This window comes from Syngnathus floridae, chromosome 8 (assembly GCF_059516105.1).
Source record: "Syngnathus floridae isolate MCC-2025c chromosome 8, RoL_Sflo_1.0, whole genome shotgun sequence".
In the NCBI taxonomy this organism is placed as follows: domain Eukaryota; kingdom Metazoa; phylum Chordata; class Actinopteri; order Syngnathiformes; family Syngnathidae; genus Syngnathus; species Syngnathus floridae.
In genome coordinates, this window is record NC_142420.1 from 13,293,743 (window position 1) to 13,317,538 (window position 23,796).

The 23,796-nt window shown below is 49.7% G+C and overlaps 1 protein-coding gene across 3 annotated transcripts; it reads left to right on the plus strand.

The window, feature by feature from the left end:
- Positions 1–13,786: 13,786 nt before the first annotated feature.
- Positions 13,787–22,445, plus strand: LOC148394659 (uncharacterized). 3 transcript variants are annotated; one of them, XM_088383884.1, is made up of 4 exons: positions 13,787–14,118; positions 19,316–19,404; positions 19,441–19,718; positions 19,801–22,445. In XM_088383884.1, exon 4 carries the CDS (start codon positions 20,424–20,426, stop codon positions 21,750–21,752), a length of 1,329 nt encoding a protein of 442 aa, XP_088240010.1. In that variant the 5' UTR covers positions 13,787–14,118; positions 19,316–19,404; positions 19,441–19,718; positions 19,801–20,423; the 3' UTR covers positions 21,753–22,445. The 3 variants fall into 3 exon arrangements, with proteins under 3 accessions (XP_088240010.1, XP_088240011.1, XP_088240008.1); XM_088383885.1 differs by having other exon boundaries at positions 19,316–19,714; XM_088383882.1 differs by lacking the exon at positions 13,787–14,118 and having other exon boundaries at positions 17,287–19,718.
- Positions 22,446–23,796: the final 1,351 nt, after the last annotated feature.

Genomic DNA, 23,796 nt, shown 5'->3' on the forward strand with positions numbered 1-23,796 from the left:
TTTCCGTTGCTCCAAAGGGATGGCCTTTCGATCGACGGGAGTTCTTTCTCTAGTGACGACTCTGTCAGCGAATCCATTGTGGTAAACCTGTCCGATTTGTTTCGTGACTCTGGCTTTGACGATTAAGACTCAATTTCCTCCCAAGTGTAAGTTAGTTCTTGCGAAATGTGATCCCTCGGCTGAAAATCTTTTTGAAGTGGCCATATGGGTGATGGGTTGTTCTCCGGGAACTTATGATAAAACAGGGGGGAATTGTTAGATAAATTGTATATATATGTGTTATCATGCGTTCCCTAATGAGTACTTATTAATAAAGTTATTGCGCAGAATGCTTGCTGTTTCTTCTTGCAGACATCACCCAGTCCACAACAAGTCAAACGATGCTGTCTGGAGCTTCCTGACCTTCTACACATCTGGGAATCCAAGAAAGTTGTTGATGTCTGCACATGTCATTTTGTCTATGCACTCTTTTCACATGACTACTTTGTTTCCCATAACATTCACTTTTCGTTTCTCGTGGGATCCTGTCCGCGACTTCTAGTTTCACATAGAATCTCGTTTCTTCACTCATGAGACAAAGCCCACGCTTTCCCCCCCACCTATCAGGGGCTAGTCTCACATTGTAGGTAGGGCATTCCTAAATAAAAAGAGAGGAGTGTAAACAAGACCTTTAGTGTATTTTGGATTGATGTAAGTCTGTTTGCACTCCTCGCGAGAAAAGACTCAACATTCTGTCTCACTGGTTTTGTCTGCTGATCCTTTTGCTGAATCTGAACCTAACACACGCTGTATAAACAATTAATAAAAAATAAAAAAAACGAGCACCAGAGGCAGAATTTAAATATTAAAAAAATGCAAGAATAAATTAACCAGCATTATGAGGACATGTAAGAAGGAATATTAGAATAAAACATTCGATAGTAGTAAAAATAATATGAAGGGGATGTGGAAGGTATTAAACAGTGTTATTAGGAATGGAGCTAAAAACAAAACACAAGCTACCCTGATTATTATATTGAAAATGACTGATCAATACACAATATAAAAGAGGTGGTAAATGGATTGAATAAATTCTTTGTAAATATGGGACCAGAGCTTGCAGGAAAGATACAGGATCCAGACAGACCCATCGGAATGGAGGCTGCTCAATGGGAGAAAACCACTAAATCTATATTTCTTGGGCAGAACCATTTACTCACATATGTAATATGTCTTTTATATCTGGTAAATTTCCAAATTACATAAAAATAGCTAAAGTTATACCTTTATATACATAAATGTGGGGATCGACACCATTACACAAATTACAGGCCAGTATCTCTACTCTCTCAGTTCTCCAAGGTCCTTGAAAAACTGTTTACAGAAAAACGAGACAACTTCATTGAAAAGAACAAGCTTTTAGCTGACAGTCAATATGGGTTCCGGAAAGACAGATCTCTAATTTGGTGCCCATGTGTCTAAATGTTTACTGGTCTTAAAGTTTTCCTTTTCTGTTTTCCTTATCACCTATTTTACAGACAGAGGGTTAAATAGATACAGGGCACTCACTTAACAGTAGGAGGCCCTACCAACTGTATGGAGGCCTGGGTTAACTTGTTGAAGGCACCTCATCGCTGCAGGCGGGGGTTGGCCTCTGCATAGAGATAACTTGAGCTACTGTGACTCTTGCCAATTTGTTTTTGAAATATGTTATATGTATTTAAAATGCTTTCACACTAAATAATTGGAAAGCCTTTTTTAAAAGGTTTCTTTGGATTACTCGTGTGGTTTTACCTTCATACATAAGCCAAGATTCTTCAAACACCTATATTAAATAGGCTAACAACATGGCAGAAATGACTTCTCTACACCAATTATACCATTTTTGGAGGATAACACTTTTTTTGTACCCCAAAATCATCCAAAATCAAGGGTAGTATTATGATTGGATGATTGATTGATTCATTCATTCATTGAACATATAAACACATCACACGAAAAGCCAAAATCTATCAGTACCACCCCCTTGTTTTCTATCATATTTGGCAGATAGAATATTACATTGGGAGGTTATTAATGTACAAAATGAATATTAAAGCAAAAGCAGACAGAAAAGATGCTTCGATTAACATAACCATAGCCGTGGCTTGTAAACTATTTCAAATAAACATAATATAAATGTGAACAAAAACAAAAAATTGGTTGTTCCTCCCTATGTGTTTTGCGACTGGCTGGTCACCAGTCAGGGTGACGTATTCCTTTCGTCTGATGTCAGCGAGCATAGGCTCCAGCAATCTTGCGCCACTGGACAGGATAAGCGGTGTTGAAAATGGTTGGATGGATTTAAAAGTTTTGTTTTACCTATAAAGTTGCCAACTTTTCTGTCTATGTTGATAACAATTTCTTCAACCAGTTCCATTACTGCCATAAACTTGGATCATTTTTTCAAATATGGTGCTTAGCATTAAACTTGTCTCGTCTTTGTGAAAACAGTTTTTCTAGATTTTTTTAGGTCAATGATATTGGTCTAAAAAAATTTAAATGATGTATAGCTCCAGTTATATAATTTGGAATAACTTTAATTGATGCCAAAATGCCAGTTTTAAGGGACAAGTTACAAATGTGCGTGAAAAAAAAAACCTTACTAGTTTGTGCTTTACCTTTGGCGAATGCACCACTTCACAGGTTCATAAGTGACAGGAGAACGGAATCAGGTGGTACGCGTGCGTGTGTGAAGGCAGACAACCAGCTAGGTGTGCCGCTAAACAGCGGATCAGGCAAACAGGCATCAGGTGGCAGGCGTGCTTGAGTCAATGCAGACAAAACGACGAGGACTGACTGCCAAATGGGACAGGTGGTGCCGATCAGCGTCGACTAGCCTGCGCAGTTCCGCATTGGCGATGCGCGCCCTCTGCGCTAGACCTTGGGGCGCATCAGAGCGGAGACGTGACTGCCACGCACGAAGGAAAAATGCACCGTCGCACAGAAAGAGTCGACGCTCATAGAGCGGGGTGTGCCTCTGAGCAATGTACTTTACTGAGAAAAAGCACGGGATGCGCAGCTGGCTGCCGCGCACGTAGGGAAAAATCACTGCAGTCCAGGACTCGGGACAGCGGCAATGCGCTGATCGAATGTTTGTCACTGCGGACTTGACTGAGTTCAAACGCAGGAGGCCGCAGCCGGCCACGCCCGAGGGAAGACGCACCGACCGGTGCAGAAGGAGTCGGGACATGTGACAATATCACGTGTTCTTTCATTTCGTGTACAATACATCCACAGAACAGTATGGGAATAGTTATTCAAGGAATGAGAAAGGTTTATGTAGCGTAAAAGTATTGGGTAGGGTTTAAAAATCTTGAATATTGTGTATTGGACCACAATGCAACAGGAGATTCATGCACAACCGACTCACGTTGGTTTCGTTATGCATGATGTTGTCAGGCGCAGAGCAGGAAGAGGACTCGAATGCAGAGATTCCAAGGTTCAAAAAGATGTTTATTGTCTCCACTGATGGTCGAACAAAAAACGCCTCACTAAGAGGGAAAAAAGGGGAAACTAAGGCGCCTCGAACCGAGGGAGAAAAAGGGGAAATCAAAGCGCCTCGAACCGAGGGAAATACAAAAACAAGGGAGCGATGTAACCTAATTAACATCGGTGATCAAAAACGTTCAGACAAGGCTTCTACGTGGAACTCGAGGGTTTCGTGGTCGCTAGTGTTCTCAACAAGGGAAGACGCACTGGCACTGGATACGAGGAAGGACGCGGGTTATATGGACACAGGAGGGAAACCCAGGTGAAGACAATTGGACATTGACGCAGGTGCACACACTTGGAATCAGGGTTTCACGTGACCGGACGCACAGGGGAAGGACACACCGACTGGAACGAGAGGAAATCACACAATAAAACAGGAAATGAACCGGACGACACATGACAGCATGACATAACCCCCCCCTCTAGGGCCGGATCCCAGACGGACCCGGAGCATCGGGGTGAGCCGCGTAAAAGTCATCTAGTAGCCCGGGATCCAGGATATAACTACGCGGCACCCATTGCCGCTCCTCCGGCCCGTAACCCTCCCAGTCTACCAGGAACTGCCAGCCACGGCCCTTCCGGCGCACGTCCAGCAACTTCTTAACTGTGTAGGCAGGCCCACCCCCCACCGTCCGCGGAGGCGGAGGTGCCGCGGGAGCCGGCACCATCCCGCTCTCCCTCACCGGCTTGACCTTCCCGACGTGGAAGGTGGGATGCACCGCAAGGGACCGAGGCAGACGGAGTCGCACAGCCGCTGGGCCGACGACCTTGGAAATTGGGAACGGCCCCACAAAACGGGGGGCCAGCTTCCTGGAGCCCACCTGGAGGGGAAGGTCCCGGGCGGCCAGCCAGACCCGCTGGCCGGGCCGGTAGACGGGCGCCGGACGACGTCTCCGGTCAGCCATCCTCTTCACCCGGTCGCCCTGGCGGACCAGTATGGCCCTTGCCGCCGCCCAGATGCGCCGACAGCGTCTCACCACGGCGCGCGCCGAGGTTACTGACACCTCCGGCTCGCTGTCGGGGAAGAGCGGGGGCTGGTATCCGAAAACACACATGAAGGGGGACATCCCGGTAGCCGTGGTGGGAAGGGAGTTATGGGCGTACTCTACCCAGGTCAAGTTTTGACTCCACGACGAGGGGTTCTGGGTCACCAAGCAGCGGAGGCCCGTTTCCAGCTGCTGGTTAATACGTTCTGCTTGGCCGTTCGCTTCCGGGTGGTAGCCCGAAGTGAGGCTCACGGTGGCCCCTATAAGCTCGCAGAAGGCTTTCCAAAAGCGGGACACGAACTGGGGGCCCCTATCTGACACGACGTCCCGAGGAAATCCATGAATCCTGAAGACGTGGTCCATGAGGACCACTGCTGTACGTTTTGCCGAAGGTAATTTGGGCAGGGCAATGAAGTGGGCCATCTTGGAGAATCTATCCACGACGGTGAGTATCGTTGTCTTACCGCTAGACACCGGCAGTCCCGTGACAAAATCCACTGAGATGTTGGCCCATGGTCGAGAGGGGATGGAGAGCGGTTGCAGCAACCCCACACGGCTGCCCGGAGTGTTCTTACTTCGCGCACAGATGGAACAGGCTGCAACATACTCCCGGACATCTGCCCCCATGGAGGGCCACCAGAATCTTTGTTGGATGACGTGCAGGGTTCTTCGCACGCCCGGGTGACACGTGAGCCAGGAGGTGTGCGCCCAGTGGATCACTTGGGATCGTAGTTGGGGCGGAACGAACAGTCTATTCTCGGGACTTCCTCTAGGGGGTGGATCATCGTGGTTTGCCTGCTTCACCAAGTCCTCTATGGGCCAGGTTACGGCTCCCACCACGCAGTGAGGGGGGAGAATGGGCTCTGGCTCTGTGGACACCGGGTCTGGGCTGTAGACGCGTGACAGCGCATCAGGTTTGGTGTTCTTGGCCCCCGGTCTGTAAGACAACGTGAAATGGAAACGGTTAAAGAAGAGGGACCAACGAGCCTGGCGGGAGTTCAATCGCTTGGCATCCTTGATATATTGCAGGCTCTTATGATCGGTCCAAACCAGAAAGGGGTGTTGGGCTCCCTCTAGCCAGTGTCTCCATTCTTCAAGGGCTTTTTTGACCGCCAACAATTCCCGATCTCCGACGTCGTAGTTCTGCTCCGCGGGGGTCAGCCGTCGGGACAAAAAGGCGCATGGATGGAGCTTGTTGTCGGCCGGGGATCTCTGAGATAGGACTGCGCCGATTCCCTGACTGGGGGCATCAACCTCCACCACGAACTGACGAGATGGGTCAGGCAAGGTAAGGATTGGGGCGGTGGTGAACCGCCTCTTCAGCTCCTGGAAGGCGGCTTCAGCCTCCGCCGTCCAGCGAAACGGAACCGTCGGGGAGGTGAGAGCGTGCAGGGGAGCCGCGGTGGCGCTGAAGCCTCGTATGAAGCGTCTATAAAAGTTAGCAAATCCCAGAAATTGCTGGACTTTTTTGCGGCTATCCGGTACCGGCCATTGGGTCACCGCGCTCACTTTGGCTGGGTCCATCTGGACCTTCCCTGGGGCTATGATGAAGCCAAGGAACGATATTGTTTCTGCATGGAACTCGCTTTTTTCGGCCTTTACATAAAGTTGATGGTCCAGGAGCCGTTGCAGGACTGACTTAACATGACTTTCATGGGTCCTCAAATCTGGTGAATAAATTAAGATGTCATCCAAGTAAACGAAAACAAAGTGGTCTAAGAAATCACTCAAAACGTCATTGATCATGGCCTGGAAGACGGCGGGGGCATTGGTGAGGCCGAACGGCATTACCCGGTATTCAAAGTGTCCCCTGGGGGTGTTGAAGCCCGTCTTCCACTCATCTCCTTCCCGAATGCGCACGAGGTGATACGCGTTACGCAAATCTAGCTTGGTGAATACCCGAGCCTGCTGCAACTGATCAAACACGGCCGACATGAGTGGGAGGGGGTACCGATTTTTTATAGTGATCTGGTTGAGGGGACTGTAATCTATGCAGGGGCGCAGGGTACCGTCCTTCTTCCCCACAAAGAAAAACCCGGCCCCTGCAGGCGATGATGACGGCCTGATCAGACCCGCTTTCAGTGACGCGTCAATATAATCATTTAAGGCCTTCTTTTCGGGGCCCGAAAGGGAATAAAGTCTCCCCTTGGGGATCGAAGCACCGGGCAATAGGTCTATGGCGCAGTCGTAAGGACGATGGGGTGGTAAGGAGCTTGCCTTGGCTTTGCTAAATACCTCCGCGAGCTGATGGTAGCATTTGGGTACTTGGTTTAGATCCGGAGATCTGGACTCTGGTTCAGGAGACACAAAGTCCGAGGGAGAGGTGCATGTGGACTCGATCGAAGGGTTCGGTTTGACACACGATACTTGGCACTGGGATGCCCACCCCTTTATCTCCCCTGACTCCCAGTTTATTGCAGGGTTGTGGTGTTTTAGCCACGGATAACCGAGGATAAGCGGATTCAGGGGGGAGGTGACTACATGCAGTCTTACTAGTTCATGATGAGTGCCAAACGACAATGAGAGGGGTTCGGTTATATAGGATACGTCAAAAAGGGCTTGTCCGTTAAGTGCCTTAGCCTTTATGGTTGTGTTCAAGGGTTCGGTCTTTACGCCTATGCTGCGAGCAAAAGCCCAGTCAATCAAATTCTCGTCGGCCCCTGAGTCAATCAACACCCCGAGCTCGAGTTCCTTGCCTTGGCAGGTTAGCGTCCCGACGGGTAGAACCCTATTCTTCTGCCGGACCACGGAGAAGGTGCTTACCCTCAGCGCACTCCGCTCCGGGCAGGAGAGGAGGAGATGACCAAGCGCCCCGCAGTAGTAGCATCTGCCCTCCTGGCGTCGACGCTGTCTTTCCTCTTCGCTCAATTTGGCCCGGCCGAGCTGCATGGGTTCCGTCCCCGCGAGTGGCCCTGCCGGGATCGATCTTGGGTGGTGCGTCTCGTGGAATGACCGCCCGCCCAATGATGCGGAAGGAGTAACGATCGCACCCCGGCTTGCGCGCTGCTTCCTCCACTCCTGTAGTCGGTTGTCCGTTCGGACGGCCAACGCGATGAGAGCGTCGAGTTCCACAGGAAGATCAAGGGGAATGAGTTGGTCCTGGATGGTCCCGGAAAGACCCCGGAGAAAAGCATCGTACAGAGCCGTCGAGTTCCATCCGCTCTCCGCGGCCAGAGTGCGGAAGCGGATCGCGTAGTCGCTGACCGTCTCTCGACCCTGGATGATGTGGGACAGCTCTCGTGCCTTCTCTCGGTCCGTGGGAACTGGATCGAACACCATGCGCAGGCCTTCGATGAATCCGGAAAACGTGTGACAGGTAGCGGAATTCCTGGCCCATTCTGCGGTTGCCCACGTCCGGGCTCTTCCCGTCAAATAGGAGATCATGTACGCCACCCGGGAGCGTTCCGTTGGGAAGTCGCCGGGAGCTCGCTCGAACTGCATCTCACAATTCGTTATAAAGGCTCGACTCAGCCCGGGTTCACCTGCATATCGTTCCGGGGAAGCCAGTCTGATCCCCCTCGCCAGAGGCGCGGGCGCCGGGTGGTCCACAGGGGGCGCCGCTGTGGAGCAGGGCGTCGCAGCTCGCCCCGTGGTCAGCAGAGTGAGGACGTCTTGCATTTGGCGACTCAGCGAGTCTACCTGGGCGGCCACCGCCTCTCTGAAGTCATCCTGGTTCTTCACCAGTTCCTGAACGCCAACACTCAGAGCGTCTACCTGCTTCTGCTGTTGGCCCAGTTGCGTAGTCTGGGAGCGTACTTGGGCGACCAGCTGCGCTGTCTCTGCCGAGTCCATGTCTGGCCAGTGCGTAATGTCAGGCGCAGAGCAGGAAGAGGACTCGAATGCAGAGATTCCAAGGTTCAAAAAGATGTTTATTGTCTCCACTGATGGTCGAACAAAAAACGCCTCACTAGGAGGGAAAAAAGGGGAAACTAAGGCGCCTCGAACCGAGGGAGAAAAAGGGGAAATCAAAGCGCTTCGAACCGAGGGAAATACAAAAACAAGGGAGCGATGTAACCTAATTAACATCGGTGATCAAAAACGTTCAGACAAGGCTTCTACGTGGAACTCGAGGGTTTCGTGGTCGCTAGTGTTCTCAACAAGGGAAGACGCACTGGCACTGGATACGAGGAAGGACGCGGGTTATATGGACACAGGAGGGAAACCCAGGTGAAGACAATTGGACATTGACGCAGGTGCACACACTTGGAATCAGGGTTTCAAGTGACCGGACGCACAGGGGAAGGACACACCGACTGGAACGAGAGGAAATCACACAATAAAACAGGAAATGAACCGGACGACACATGACAGCATGACAGATGTCCCCCCAGGTTAGAATAGTGTGGTAATATGGAAGGTTAGCAGATTGCATTGCTTGGCAAGAAGAACCACCCTTCTTGCATTGCACCCATGACCCATAGCGGCCAATTAGAAACACTACGTGTTGGAAATTTCAATACAATGTGCTAAAACCTTTAAATAGTATATATGTATACCGTTTCAACTTCGCGGGTGTTCACTTTTTGCAGGTGGTTCTGGAACCCATCTCCTGCGAAAATCAAGGGATCACTGTACAACACATTCCATAATATCCATCCATCCATCCATCCATCCATCCATCCATCCATCCATCCATCCATCCATCCATCCATCCATCCATCCATCCATCCATCCATCCATCCATCCATCCATCCACTCCACACGCGTGCGCGCGCACACACATGCGCGCACACACACGCACACGCACAAACACACACACACGGACACACACGCGCCCACACACGCACGCACGCACGCACACACACACACACACACACACACACACACACACACACACACACACACACACACACACACACACACACGCACACACACACACACACACACAAAGAGAGTCACAGGGTTGATCCTTGTCCTAAACAATAGATATAAATATAGCAGTCTCTGGGAAAAAGAATACAAATGGCTGGTCCATCCCCGCTACAAGGATCAACGCCCAGTCCAGTGTTTCCTGCTTTCAGAAGCCTTGTGGAGACAAATCTAGACATGAGACACAAGTCCATAGCCAGAGATGTCAGACTAATTGTACAACCACACAGCTTTTATCAACAAATAAATGACGAAATCATCAATGATATACACTGTAATTAATTACTGACTGATGAGCATCCCATTAAAATTTGACAGTACAGTAGCTCAATGTTTTCTGTTTTTTGCTGTTTTGCCAGGAAATACTTAAGTATCCAGTTAACCCCTTGAATTCGCAATACTAAAATACATATACCATAGATCAATAGTAGAGAATCAGCATATGAAGCTGACAGGAATTTCTGGATTTTATGAATCTGAATCTTTCAATTTTTGAATTAAAAAAAAAAACGAATAGAGGGGATTCTTTTTTTATTTTACTTATGTTTTATTGCAAAGGTTTCGAGAATTCAAACTGCTCCCATGTGGTTGCATTGTTTCCCCAACGCAGTGCTTCTCAATAATTTTCTGTGATGCCCCCCCTTGGGAGAAGAAAACATTTCGCGCCCCCCCATGTTATTAACATTAAGGAAAACAAAATATAAATAAAAAAGAAAGATCAACTTACAATAAAGAATAACTATTAATAACATTGTTTTTGGGTCTGTAACAGAACAGATTCAATGTGCATCACTTTGCCTGAAACTAAAAATAAATTATAATTATTTAAACTATAAACATTCTTGACCAACTGCCATTTTATGCTGGAAAAAATACAATAAAATAATAATAAACATACATAATACTAAATTAAATAACAGCAATAAATAATATTCAATTCAAAGTAATCAGCAACATTAACTCAGGAGCACAATATATAAAATATTTTAACCTACAAAACAAAAATGAATAAAACAATTTGTGCTCAAAATGCGGCAGCATGACGGAGACCATATCCACGGTTGCAGGTAGTCTTAGGTCTTCTGCAATGGTGTGTTTTTTTCTTGCACTGAGAAATTTGGTACGCTGCTTTATATGATGCTTACAGTGCTTGCTGATTGACTGAAGAAGCATTCACAAAGTGAGATGATTGTTGGCAATATTCAGCCCGTTTTCGCTGAAAAACCTCAAGCATCTTATCAGCGTGATTGGGGTGCAATGACTTTATAAGTGCTGCCTTAATTTATTTGACTTCATACTGTCCGCTGCCAACATTGTAAGGCACAGTAAACACACCGGTCTTTCCTCGTCTCCCATCGTACTCGCACTGAAGCCGAGCTACGTACGCTTATATTTCCTTGTCTTAGCTTTCGTGTGACACAGTGCCTGTTACTATTTTGCCAATAATTCAGTAAAGCAATCAAAACTGAACCACATCTTCCCTCTTGTGTTCTGACCGACACCCGGGGACGAAAAGAGCATAACCATCCAAGCCAATCCCCTATACAGTCCTCAGGCTCCCCAACAATAGCAATAAGCAGTTTGCATTATTTTATTGCAATGTTTTTTCATATTCAGATTTGTTTCAAGACTACAGTTACAGTTAGACTTCACTTTGATGTTTAATGCAGTTATTGCAATTTTGTTGTTTTAAACAGTACATTTGTTTATTTACATTTCAAAAACCAGAAGCCATTCATTTATAAATGTGATTGCACTTTAGTTTGCATATTTTACTATTCAGATATTAAAATGTGATAGATAGTTTTTGCATGATTTGAATGAGGCAAAATAACATGCTTTTTCTCTCGAATATATTGTTATAATCATTTGTTTCAGATGTAATAATTTTCTGTATAAAAATTAAATTTGGTGTTCAAAAAGTCTTTTTTCAAACTTGAGTCTTGAAAAAGAGGGGGTCATCTTATAATCAGTCACCTTATATTCGGGCCAATACGGTAGTTCAAATTAAATCTACCACAGAAATAAGAACAGAGAGTTTGAGCATTTCAAAAGGTAACAATAGACCGTGGCTGCGTTCACACAGTCTTCCTATCAGAGACACAAGAGTAAACCTACCATTTAGCCATTTTTCCTTTTCAATCAAAAAAAGAAAAAGAAAAGACCTGTTTTGATGGCCAGTGTGAAAAGGGGTTGTCATGGATTGATGTGTTAAAGCAATAGTTAGACTAGAACAGTGGGTGCAGTAAGTGGCCCTGTGGAGTGTAACCTTTACTTCGGTAGCTAACAGGTTCAAAGCCCATGCGGTGTTAAATGTACAGGTATTTCAATAGATATGCATCCATTGGGGCCCATAGCCAGCAGCCATATAACAAGCGTGTTAGAACAAAGGGATCACAAATGTTGCTATTTTTGCTATGGTTTGACTGTGGTAAAAACAAGGGTGCTGGAGATGGAGGGTCAAAAACATAATTTTAAGTCTCAATAAAACCAGACTCCATACAAGACAAAGGATGACAATGATCAGAGTATGACAGAATCAAAACAAGGGAACTAAACACACTGAGTCAGCAAAACAATGCAGTACAGCTGGACAAGATGCAAGTGGATGGATTGCTGATTGGAGACCAGGAGTAAGCCAAACGCAAGATGACAAAGATAAGATGTGAACCAGAAAGAGGAAGTAATGGGGAAAAACACGGGAAAAAATCTGAGCTAAATTCTAAACATAATATAATTCAGTTATCCTCAAACACCGGGCCACGGGCCACTTTGGACTGGGCGGCAGGCAAAGAAAAGAAAGAAAAAAATAATACAGTACTTCTGGTTTGTTTATAGCTGGGCAGATTTTTTTTAATTGTATTTTGAAAAGTGACCAGCCATGGCTCAGGCAGTAGAGCAGGTCGTTCAGTAATTGGAGGGTCGGCGGTTCGAACTCAGCTCTGTCTGAGTCACGTGTCGTTGTCTTCTTGGGCAACACACCACAAACCTTGCCTCCAGTGCCACTCACATTGGGTACAAATGTTTGGTGGTGGTCAGAGGGGGCCTAGGCGCTCACTGGCAGCCACACCTCTGCCAGCCTGCCTCAGGCCAGCTGAAGCTACACGTGTAGCTTACCACCACCTGTGTGAATTGGCGTCTGAGTCCTTTGAGTACAATTATGAAGCGTCCAAAAAAGTGCTGTATAAGTTCAATGTATTTTTTTTTCATTTCACTAACAGAAACGAGAACTACAGTATCACGCTCTGTCTGTTGATTGTATCCCTCAAATGAATACAGTATAGACACAAGTCTGATTTAAATTTCAGTTAACTAACAGAAACGAGAACTACAGTATCACGCTCTGTCTGTTGATTGTGTCAACAAACAACAGTGGGTTGTTCTGGAACTGATGGATTTTGATTTCCACGCACGGGCATTTTGAGTTCCTGCCAGACACTGCTATTTCTGTTGATTTTGTCAGTTGAATCCAAAGTTCCATTAATTCAAGTTTCCAATGTACCTCTTATATAAAATGAATGTGTGCCCAAATTTTGGATAAAATTATGATATTGGATAGAACAGGTGCTGTAGTAAAACAATCTTCAATAACTTGCCCAGAGTTCAAATTTTTAAGTTACCCTCAATAGGCTTAGGCTTTAGCTCATCTTTTCCCTCCTGGTTGGGTCGAGTGCCCCTTTGTCACTATTGGAGGAAGAACATTGTAGTCTAAATTAGCCCTTTTGCTGGGGAGAGGAAGTGATACTGTGGTGGATGGGACTGAGAACAGAGTGAGGTCATGAGGATGAGAAATGACCTACGAATCAATCTCACACTAAGATTCCCGCTGGTTTACACAAAGTGAGGCCATGTCGGCAGGTCAATAATGGGTGGTAAAAAGCACCCACCACCTGACAACTGACTGTGGTCACCAAATCACTTTCCATGAAGACAAAAAAGTTCAGTAAAAATAACAATAGTTAGTAATGGGCAAATGGAGCCTCCTGAAGTATTGACACCTTATTCGCAATTTTGTCTCAAATGATTCGAAGTGTCTGAGGCCTTAGAAAACACTGACCTCTAATGGACAAATTTAGCCATTGCAAATGAGCACACAATCCGTCATTTGGGAACCCTAAACTCTATTTGTCATCGAAAATTAAACAAATGTCAAGTCACCAAAATCACCACTAACGTCATACAATACTCGTCACACACATTTTTTAAAGAAATATTGGTGCACCTTTTATACTGTAGCAGTTTAGCGCTTGTCAAACTACAAAGTATGCTGAACGTCTACTCTGAACCAATTGCAGAGTAGAACATTCGCTGAGCCAATGAAAGGCTTTGATACACTGAAGCAATTGACACGCAGAGCAAAGCAGTAGGGGGAGGGACCAACACATCATGTGAGCGGTTGCTGCGAGACAAGCTTTGAGGCAGTGCCTTGACTCATTTACCTATCACTATTAACCAATGTCCAATGTCTATGAACCTCTTGTCCTCAAGAGAGCCCTGGGCGTGCTGGTGCCTATCACAGCTGATGGGCAGTAAGTGGGAACACCCTGTACTGATTATCAGCCAACCATGCATGATTTTGGAATTTGGGAAGAAACCAGAGTTCCTGGAGAAAACCCACGCAGGCACGGGGAGAACATGAAAACCACACAGGAAGGCCGAGGCCCGAATCAAACCCACAACCTTTGCACTGTGAGCCGGATGTGATAACCAGTGCGTCACCAAGCAACCTGCAATAGTAGAGAAGTAAAAGGTAATGATGAGTAAAGTTGCTTTATTTTCATGATACATTTCTGGATTGGGGCGTACAAATGTTTACCCGTTAATTCTTGTTAAAAGATTTTCATGCGCATTCTTCAATTTGACCAACATTAAATCCAACTGTCATGACTTGGTCTCGGGTGAAAGTCTTGTGCGGATATTGCAAAAATGTTGACTCCACATCGTGGATTTTCACCTATTGGGGGTCTTGGAACCACTTTTTAGCAATAAATGAGGGGTCACTGTAATTGTCGCCAACCGGTCGACTGAAAAAAAAACCACCCCAGGCTGTCTTGCGTGTGTAAACTGCCATTTCAAACTGAATATAAAATATCACGGTGCACCGCTTGTCTCATGCATGTTTGAAGTATTTGCATGCTGGAGGGAGTGCCTTCCCTGTCAAAAAGGCAAGGGACACCTAGTGGCGAAGTGTCTGTCAAAAATGTAAGGGCTCACACGGATCCCCACGGTCCCTGCTCCCTCTGGCCGTAAGACCTTGCTGCCACTCCGCGTTATGCTGAACCAAGAAACTCACGATTTGTCTGCCCTGGTGGACTCCGGAGCGGAGGCCAACATCATGGACATAAATCTCACTTGGCAGCTACAGGTAAGCCCACTGCCCCGACTTGATCCCATCCCTGCACGGGCTCTAGACGGGCGACTTTTGGGCACAGTCACGCACATCACTTCCCCATTGACTATGTTACCGTCCGGCTACCACCAAGAGAGGAATCAGTTCCACCTACTCCATGCACTGGGGCAGCCTCTAATCCTTGGTCACCCATGGCTATGTAGGCACAATCCCCACATTGACTGGGAGGCCGGGTACTGGGATGGAGTCCCAGTTGCCATCAGACCTGCCTGAAGCGGGCTGTAGTCGCTACCGCTTACCATCCCGCCCATCCGCCGCCTGACCTTTCCCAGGTGCCATCTTGTTACCACAACCTCAGGGGGGTGTTCAGGAAGGCCAAGGCAATTTCCCTGCCGTCTCATCGTCCCTTCGGCTGCGCTATTGATCTGTTGCCAGGCGCCGTTCCACCCAAGGGCTGTCTGTACTAACTGCCCAAGAGGGGAGAGATGGAAGGGATTCTCTTGCACCCGGAATAATTCAGCCCTCTTTCTTGCCAGCCAGGGCCGGCTTCTTCTTTGTGGGCAAGAAGAACGGCATGCTGCGACCCTGCATAGACTATCGCGGCCAAAATGATATCACGATAAAGAATTGAGGGAGCGATCATTTTCACAAAATTAATACTGGCGAACGCTTACCACCTCGTTCGCACCTGGGAGGGGAATGAGTGGAAGACAGCGTTCAACACCCGCAGCGGCCATTATAAATATTTGGTGGTTCCGTTCGGGCTCACTAATGCTCCCGCCTTCTTTCAGTTCCTGGTGATTGATGTCCTCCAAGATATGCTCAACCGCTTCGTCTTCTTCTACATCGGGGGTCTCAAACTCAATTTACCTGGGGGCCACTGGAGGCAGAGTCTGGGTGAGGCTGGGCCGCATCAGGATTTCCGCAAGAAATGCGCTGATAAAACATTCCAATGTTCTCAAATATCTTTATTTTAACACAAAATAATGAATTAACCCCTCCGTGAGTCGTCACTTTATCTTGGTGGAGGGGTTTACGTGTCCTAATGATGCTAGGAGCCAAGTTGTCTGGGGTTTCATGCCCCTGGTAGGGTCACCTATGGCAAAAGGGTCCAAGGTGAGGGACCAGACAAATATGGCTTACAAGAACCCCTTATGACGAGTACTACAAATGGATTTTGTTTTCCCTCGCCAAGATGCGGGTCACCGGGGCCCCCCTCTGGAGCCAGGCCTGGAGGTGGGGATCAAAGGCGAGTGTGTGGTGGCCGGGCTTTCGCCCATGGGGCCCGGCCGGGCACAGCCGAAAAGGAAACGTGGGTTCCCCTTCCCATGGGCTCACCACCTGTGGGAGGGGCCAAAGGGGTCGGGTGCAAAGTGAGCTGGGCGACGGCCAAAGGCGGAGACCTTGGTGGTCCAATACCCGGCTGCAGAAGCTGTCTCTTGGGACATGGATTGTCACCTCTCTGGCTGGAAAGGAGCCCAAGCTGGTGTGCGAGGCAGAAAAGTTCCAACTAGACATAATTGAACTTGCCTCCACACACAGTTTGGGTTCTGGTACAAGCCCTCTCGAGAGGGGCTGGACTCTCTTCCACTCTGGAGTTGCCCACGGTAAGAGGCGTCGAGCAGGTGTGGGTATACTTATCGCCCCCCGGCTGGGCGCCTGCACATTGGGGTTCACCCCGGTGAACGAGAGGGTAGCCTCCCTCCGCCTTCGGGTGGGGGGACGGGTCCTGGCTGTTGTTTGTGTCTATGCACCAAACGGCAGCTCAGAGTACCCACCCTTCTTGGGGTCCCTGGAGGAAGTGCTGGAGAGCGCTCCTTCTGGGGACTCCATCGTTCTACTGGGTGACTTCAATGCTCACGTGGGCAATGACAGTGAGACCTGGAAGGGCGTGATTGGGAGGAACGCCCCCCCCCCCCCGATCTGAACCTGAGCGGTGTTCTATTGTTGGACTTCTGTGCTCGACACGGATTTTCAATAATGAACACCATGTTCAAGCATAAGGGTGCCCATGTGTGCACTTTGCACCAGGACACCCTAGGCCGCAGTTCGATGATCGACTTTGTTGTCGTGTCATCGGATTTGCGGCCGCATGTTTTGGACACTTGGGTGAAGAGAGGGGCGGAGCTGTCAACTGATCACCACCTGGTGGTGGGTTGGCTCCGATGGTGGGGGAAGATGCCGGTCCGACCTGGCAGACCAAAACGCTCTGTGAGGGTCTGCTGGGAACGTCTGGCAGAATCTCCTGTCAGGAAGAGCTTCAACTCCCACCTCCGGCAGAGCTTTTCCCACGTCCCGGGGGAGGCGGGGGACATTGAGTCTGAGTGGACCATGTTCCGCACCTCCATTGTTGAGGCAGCTGACCGGAGCTGTGGCCGTAAGGTCGTCGGTGCCTGTCGTGGCGGCAATCCCCGAACCCGCTGCTGGACACCAGCGGTAAGGGATGCCGTCAAGCTGAAGAAGGAGTCCTATCGGGCCTCTTTGGCCTGCGGGACTCCGGAGGCAGCTGACAAGTACCGGATGGCCAAGCGGAATGCGGCTTCGGCGGTAGCTGAGGCAAAAACCCGGGCGTGGGAGGAGTTTGGTGAGGCCATGGAGAATGACTTTCGGACGGCTTTGAGGAAATTCTGGTCCACCATCCGGCGTCGCAAGAGGGGGAAGCAGTGGAACGTCAACACTGTTTACAGTGGGGATGGCGTGCTGCTGACCTCGACTCAGGACGTCGTGAGTCGGTGGGGAGAATACTTCGAAGGCCTCCTCAATTCCACCTACACGCCTTCCATTGAGGAAGCAGGGCCTGGAGACTCTGAGGCGGATTCTCCAATCTCTGGGGTCGAAGTCACTGAGGTAGTTAAAAAACTCCTCGCTGGAACGGTTCGCAGCCGAGTGTGAAGCGGTCGGGATGAGGGTCAGCACCTCCAAATCCGAGTCCATGGTCCTCGATCGGAAAAGGGTGGAATGCCCTCTCCGGATCGGGGATGAGATCCTGCCCCAAGTGAAGGAGTTCAAGTATCTTGGAGTCTTGTTCACGAGTGAGGGGAGGATGGAGCGCGAGATCGACAGGTGGACCGGTGCAGCGTCGGCAGTAATGCGGACCCTGTACCGGTCCGTTGTGGTGAAGAGAGAGCTGAGCCAAAAGGCAAAGCTCTCAATTTACCGGTCGATTTACGCTCCTACCCTCACCTATGGTCACGAGCTATGGGTCGTGACCGAAAGAACGAGATCCCGGATACAAGCGGCCGAAATGAGTTTTCTCCGCAGGATGTCCGGGCTCTCCCTTAGAGATAGGGTGAGAAGCTCGGTCATCCGGGAGAGACTCGGAGTAGAGTCGCTACTCCTCCACGTTGAGAGGAGCCAGATGAGGTGGCTCGGGCATCTTATCAGGATGCCTCCTGGACGCCTCCCTGGGGAGGTGTTCCGGGCATGTCCCACCGGTAGGAGACCCCGGGGACGACCCAGGACGCGCTGGAGAGACTATGTCTCTCAGCTGGCCTGGGAACGCCTTGGGATCCCCCGAGATGAGGTGGATGAAGTGGCTGGGGTGAGGGAAGTCTGGGAGTCCCTCCTAAAGCTGCTGCCCCCGCGACCCGACCCCGGATAAGCGGAAGAAGATGGATGGATGGATGATTTTTTAAAAAGATTTTAGACAGTGTAAGGAATAAACTATTGAAAGTGATTCTGATCAAATCCAAAATAATCAACTTGTCTTTAACTGTTTTAGACTAGCCCTATAAATATTGCAACGATAAGAACAAAGTCATGTTTACAGACACTGCGTTCTGGCATGGCAACTGAGTGGTGATCACAGTCATGGTGTCACAACTTGACTGAGTATTTTATGTTGGTGAAAATGAACAATCCAGGTTCTCCGGTTGAACTACACGCTGGGATTTCCATCAGTATGCAAACGCACCACGGTCATCATAGTGTCACTGTTATCAAATGCACACAGCAGCAAAGTAAATATGTGCCGATGCAGAATAAGACCGACACAACATGAAAGCTCCGATTCGCCATGCATGCGCGATTAGTAAGTGGATGACCACGCCTTGCGCTAACTGACCAGTGATTTGGCAATCCTTTTTACAATGTGCTCCGTAACTATTATTAAACATTTTCCCACGGCACAGCCGAATATCTCTCACGGCACACTGGTTGGGAAACACTGATTAGGGCCCCGCCTGTCCATTGGACTGGGGGTGGAATCCGGAAGTGAGGCTGGCTGTGGCTCCTAGGAGGTAGCAGAACTCTGCTCAGAAGGTCGAGGCAAATTGCGGACCCTGATCCGACACAATATTCTGCGGGAGGCCGTGATAACGGAACACCTCCCGTAGCACAATTTGGGCTGTCTGCTTTGCCGTGGGCAATTTGAGAAGCGGAATGAAGCGGACTATTTTACTGAATCGATCTAACACAGTGAGGATGACCATGTTCCACTTGGAAGGAGCAAGCCGGTCATGAAATTGACCGAGAGGTGGGACCAAGGACGATGAGGCACAGGCAGCGGTTGGATTAGCCTGGCCAATGGTCGGTTAGACGCCTTGCAACGGTTGGAGATGGGGCAAGCCTCACCATAATCATGGATGTCCTCCCTCAGAGTGGGCTACCAGAAGCGCTGCGCCATCACAAACCCCGTGCTAGGGGCCCCGAGGCGAGACAGGAGTGGTGCAGGACAGGCACGCAGAGGTCGCCAGGCACGCAGAGGTCGCCAGGCACGCAGAGGTCGTCGGGCACGAAGAGGCGACCCTCCGGGCAAGCACTGGGTCCGGGCTGGTCTTGAGCCACAGCTCGTACTTGATCCTCAATTTCCCAAGAGATGGCGGCAACCACGACGGAGTCAGGAAGGATGGTGGGCGTCGGCCGTCCCTCCTCCTCCACTCCTGGAAATGCCTGACAGGACATCAGCCTTGGCAGTGTTGGAACCCAAACAAGGAGAAGTTGAAGCGCCCGAAAAAACAGGGACTACCAGGCCTGGCGCATGTTCAACCTTTTGGCCGTACGTAAGTAATCCAGATTGCGGTGATCTGTCCAGACTATGAATGGCGTGGCCGTGCTCTCTAACCAGTGCCTCCACTCCTCCAGGGCCATCTTAACTACATAGAGTTGTCCCTCAGGATCCGGCATCCGCAGGATGGGGGACGTCATGAAGTGTCTCTTCAGCTCCAAAAAAGCCTGCTCAGCCGATCATCGACAAATCAGGATGAGGGAACTGCAGTGGATTACCACCCTCGAAGACACTGCCAGGACAATTGAGGGCACCTTCCTGCATGTGTTCTATGTGCCCTCTCTGCATCCATTGCAGCCTGGTCATCCTGAAAGAAGGATCCTCCCATCTGAGGTCTCTTCTCAAGGTTTCTCATTTTTCCCCAGTATTTTTTTGGGGAGTTTTTCCTTGCCCTCCTGGGAGTTTAAGATCAGGGGATGTTTGAGATGTGAAAGTAAAATTTGAAGAGTGATTTAGATCATGGCGAGGTACAGACAAATATTGCGATTTAGATTCAAGTTACGGTTTTCTTGAAATCAAGCATCAGTGCGCACTATCCACAATGTACATCTACTATCCGACAGTGAATGTGATCATAACTATTAAAATAGATTTACATTTACTAAAACGTCACTATTTCAAACAGAAGCTGAGGGCTTAGTGATATGGCCTGAAATTCATAATACGGTATTCATTAGTTGAAACTTTATAATCTTTCAAGATGGCGGCGCGTGCACACGCAGCGGCCACTCTCTGTCCCGTCAGTACGGTGATTTGTTCGTCTAATGAGTGTTCGTCCGACAGTCTTATGTGTTCGTCTCGTCGTGCTTTATCGTGCTACAAGTACAGCAGGCAGGTTCTGCTCGACATCGGCAGAAGTGGGTTTTGCGGCGTTCTGGACTTTGAAGCGTCGACATTAAAGGCGCTCGGACTGCTACGTCCTGAAACGTCGCCGACCTCACCCGCTATTCCTCCCCCGGTTGGGAGCCGTCGGAAACGGTGTGCGAGGAGGCAGAAGAGGGGCAAGCGCGGAGGCATCCGGGCCAGGCTGGCGGCCAACCCAGCGCGCCCGGCGGTGCCCTCCATTCTTCTGGCGAATGTTCGATCGCTGGACAACAAAATGGATTACGTTCACCTGCTGAGGTCTACGAACCGGACGGTGCGGAACTGCTGTGTGCTCATGTTCACCGAGACCTGGTTGAGTGACAACATTCCGGACTCTGCCGTGCATCTGGAGCGGCTAGCGTGCTATCGGGCGGACCGTGCCATTATACGAGGGGGAAAGTCGCGAGGAGGTGGAACATGCGTCTACATCCGAGAAGAATGGTGCCGGGACTCTGTGGTGGTATGTAAGCACTGCTCGCCGCTTGTGGAGTTTGTGATCATTAAATGCCGTCCTTTTTATCTGCCGAGGGAATTTACCGCGATTCTGCTAGTCGCGGTATACATCCCGCCTTCCAACATCGAAGGCGACAGGATCGCGGCGCTTGGTGAACTGTACCAGGCTGTCAGTGAACAGCAAACAGCGCACCCTGACGGTTTCACCATCTTCGCTGGAGACTTCAATCATGCCAACCTGAAGTCTGTTTTCCCGAGGCTTCACCAGCATGTTACTTTTCCGACACGTGGAGACAGCTTCCTGGACCTAGTCTACTCGGCGCTAAAGGGAGCTTTCAAAGCCACCCCCCTCCCCCATCTGGGGCTTTCTGACCATCTCACCGTTTTGCTTTTGCCCGCATACAGACAATTGGTAAAGGCATCCAGGCCGGTTCGGAGGCGGGTTCGGGTGTGGCCTGAGGGTGCCTCCGATGCACTTCGTGACTGCTTCGACACCACTGACTGGGACTTGTTTAAGCAGGCAGCCACCTACAACGATTGGACGGACATAGAGGAGTATACTGACTCTGTTACCTCTTACATCACGAAGTGCATCGATGATGTGACTTGCTCGAAATCCGTCGTCACTCGCGCGAACTGGAAGCCGTGGCTGACGGGGGCTGTCCTCAGGCTGTTGAGGGCCAGGGACAAGGCTTTCAGAGCGGGGGGATGAGGCTGGCTTGAGGACAGCGAGGGCCGACCTGTCCCGAGGCATCAAAGAAGCGAAGAAGGCGTTCTCGTGCAAGGTCTCCACCCACTTCAAGGACAGCAAGGACGCACGTAGCCTTTGGCGGGGCATTCAGACCATCACGGACTACAAGCCCGCGCCGAGGAGCTGTGAGGGCGACGTCCGTCTGCTGAACGATCTGAACCGCTTCTTTGCTCGCTTCGACGCCCAGAACAGCACTTGCCCGCTGAAGACCACTCCCTCCACACACGAGCAGCCCCTGCGCCTCTCTGCCGACGGTGTGAGGAGGGCGCTTGCCGCTATTGACACCCGTAAGGCGGCGGGCCCTGACAACATCCCGGGTCGAGCGCTGAAGGACTGCGCTGGGGAGCTGTCGGGTGTCTTCACGGACATCTTTAACGTTTCCCTGCAGCAGGCCATCGTTCCCTCGTGTTTCAAGGCTGCCACCATCGTTCCTGTGCCGAAGAAACCTGCACCGTCCTGCTTCAATGACTACCGCCCCGTGGCACTGACGCCCATCATCATAAAGTGCTTTGAGCGGCTTGTCATGGAGCACATCAAGTCCGTTCTCCCCCCCACCATTGACCCTTTCCAGTTTGCGTACCGTGCCAAGCGGTCCTCTGAGGATGCCATCTGCTCTGCCCTCCACTCGGCCCTCACCCACCTGGAGAGAAAGGACTCATATGTGAGGTTGCTGTTTGTGGACTTCAGCTCTGCCTTCAACACCATTGTGCCGCAGCGACTCATCTGCAAATTCGACGAGCTGGGCCTCAGCACCTCCCTCTGCAACTGGCTACTGGACTTCCTCTGTCAGAGGCCTCAGGTGGTGCGTGTTGGCGACAAAATCTCCGCCAGCATCACATTGAGCACGGGGCCCCCCAGGGCTGCGTGCTCAGTCCATTGCTCTTCACCCTGCTGACGCATGACTGCACTGCGACCTACAGCGACAACCGCATAGTGAAGTTTGCTGACGACACGACTCTGGTGGGTCTCATCACGAAGGGCGACGAGACTCGGTACAGGTCGGAAGTTGACCTTCTGACCACGTGGTGCAGGGACAACAACCTCCTGCTGAACGTCAATAAGACCAAGGAAATCATTGTTGACTTCCGGAAGGGTCACACAACACACCTGCCGCTGATCATCGACGGTGCTGTGGTGGAGAGGGTGAGCTGCACCAAGTTCCTAGGAGTGCACATCAGTGAGGACCTCTCCTGGTCCGCAAACACCTCGTCACTGGCAAAGAAAGCTCAGCGCCGCCTGTACTTCCTGCGGAAGCTCACGCGTGCATGTGCTCCTCAGGCAGTCCTGTCTACATTCACACCATTGAGAGCGTCCTCACCAGTTGCATCGCTGTCTGGGGTGGTAATTGCACTGAACAGAACTTGAAGGCCCTGCAGCGCATAGTGAATATGGCTGGTAAGATTATTGGTGCTTCGCTCCCCTCCCTGAAGGACATTTACACCTCCCATCTCGCCTGCAAGGCAACCTCGATTGCCCGAGATGTGAGTCACCCGGCTCACTCTTTGTTTGACCTTCCGCCCTCTGGGAAGAGGTACAGGAGCCTGCGCTCCCGCACTACCAGACTCGCCAACAGCTTCTTTCTCCAGGCTGTTAGGGCCCTGAACTCGCTACCCCCTTCTGCGTAGCGTGCGGCACTGTTGCGCTATTTCCGGGAATGTCTACTGTACGCGCACTTGCTCCTTTTTTTTTTTTTTTTGCTCCTCTTATTTATTCATTTATTGTTGTGTTATTTATTCAGCACGCTTTTGTTATACTTGTTTACTTGTTTGTCTGTTGTGAGCCATGTCTTGTCACCGTGGGATACGGGGGAACGAAATTTCTGTTTCTTTGTGTGTCTTTGGCATGTGGAGAAATTGACAATAAAGCTGACTTTGACTTTGACTTTGACTTTTGGTTTGAACAATAATAACAATGTACATTTACAAACAGACAGCGAATGAGATCAAAACCATTAAAACACTTAACTTTACTAAAACATCACGCTTTCAGACAGAAGCTGAAGGCT

Coding starts and splice junctions, on each gene's coding strand:
- LOC148394659 (XM_088383885.1), top strand. CDS start 20,424: ATGGCGGCGCGTGCACACGCAGCGGCCACTCTCTGTCCCGTCAGTACG.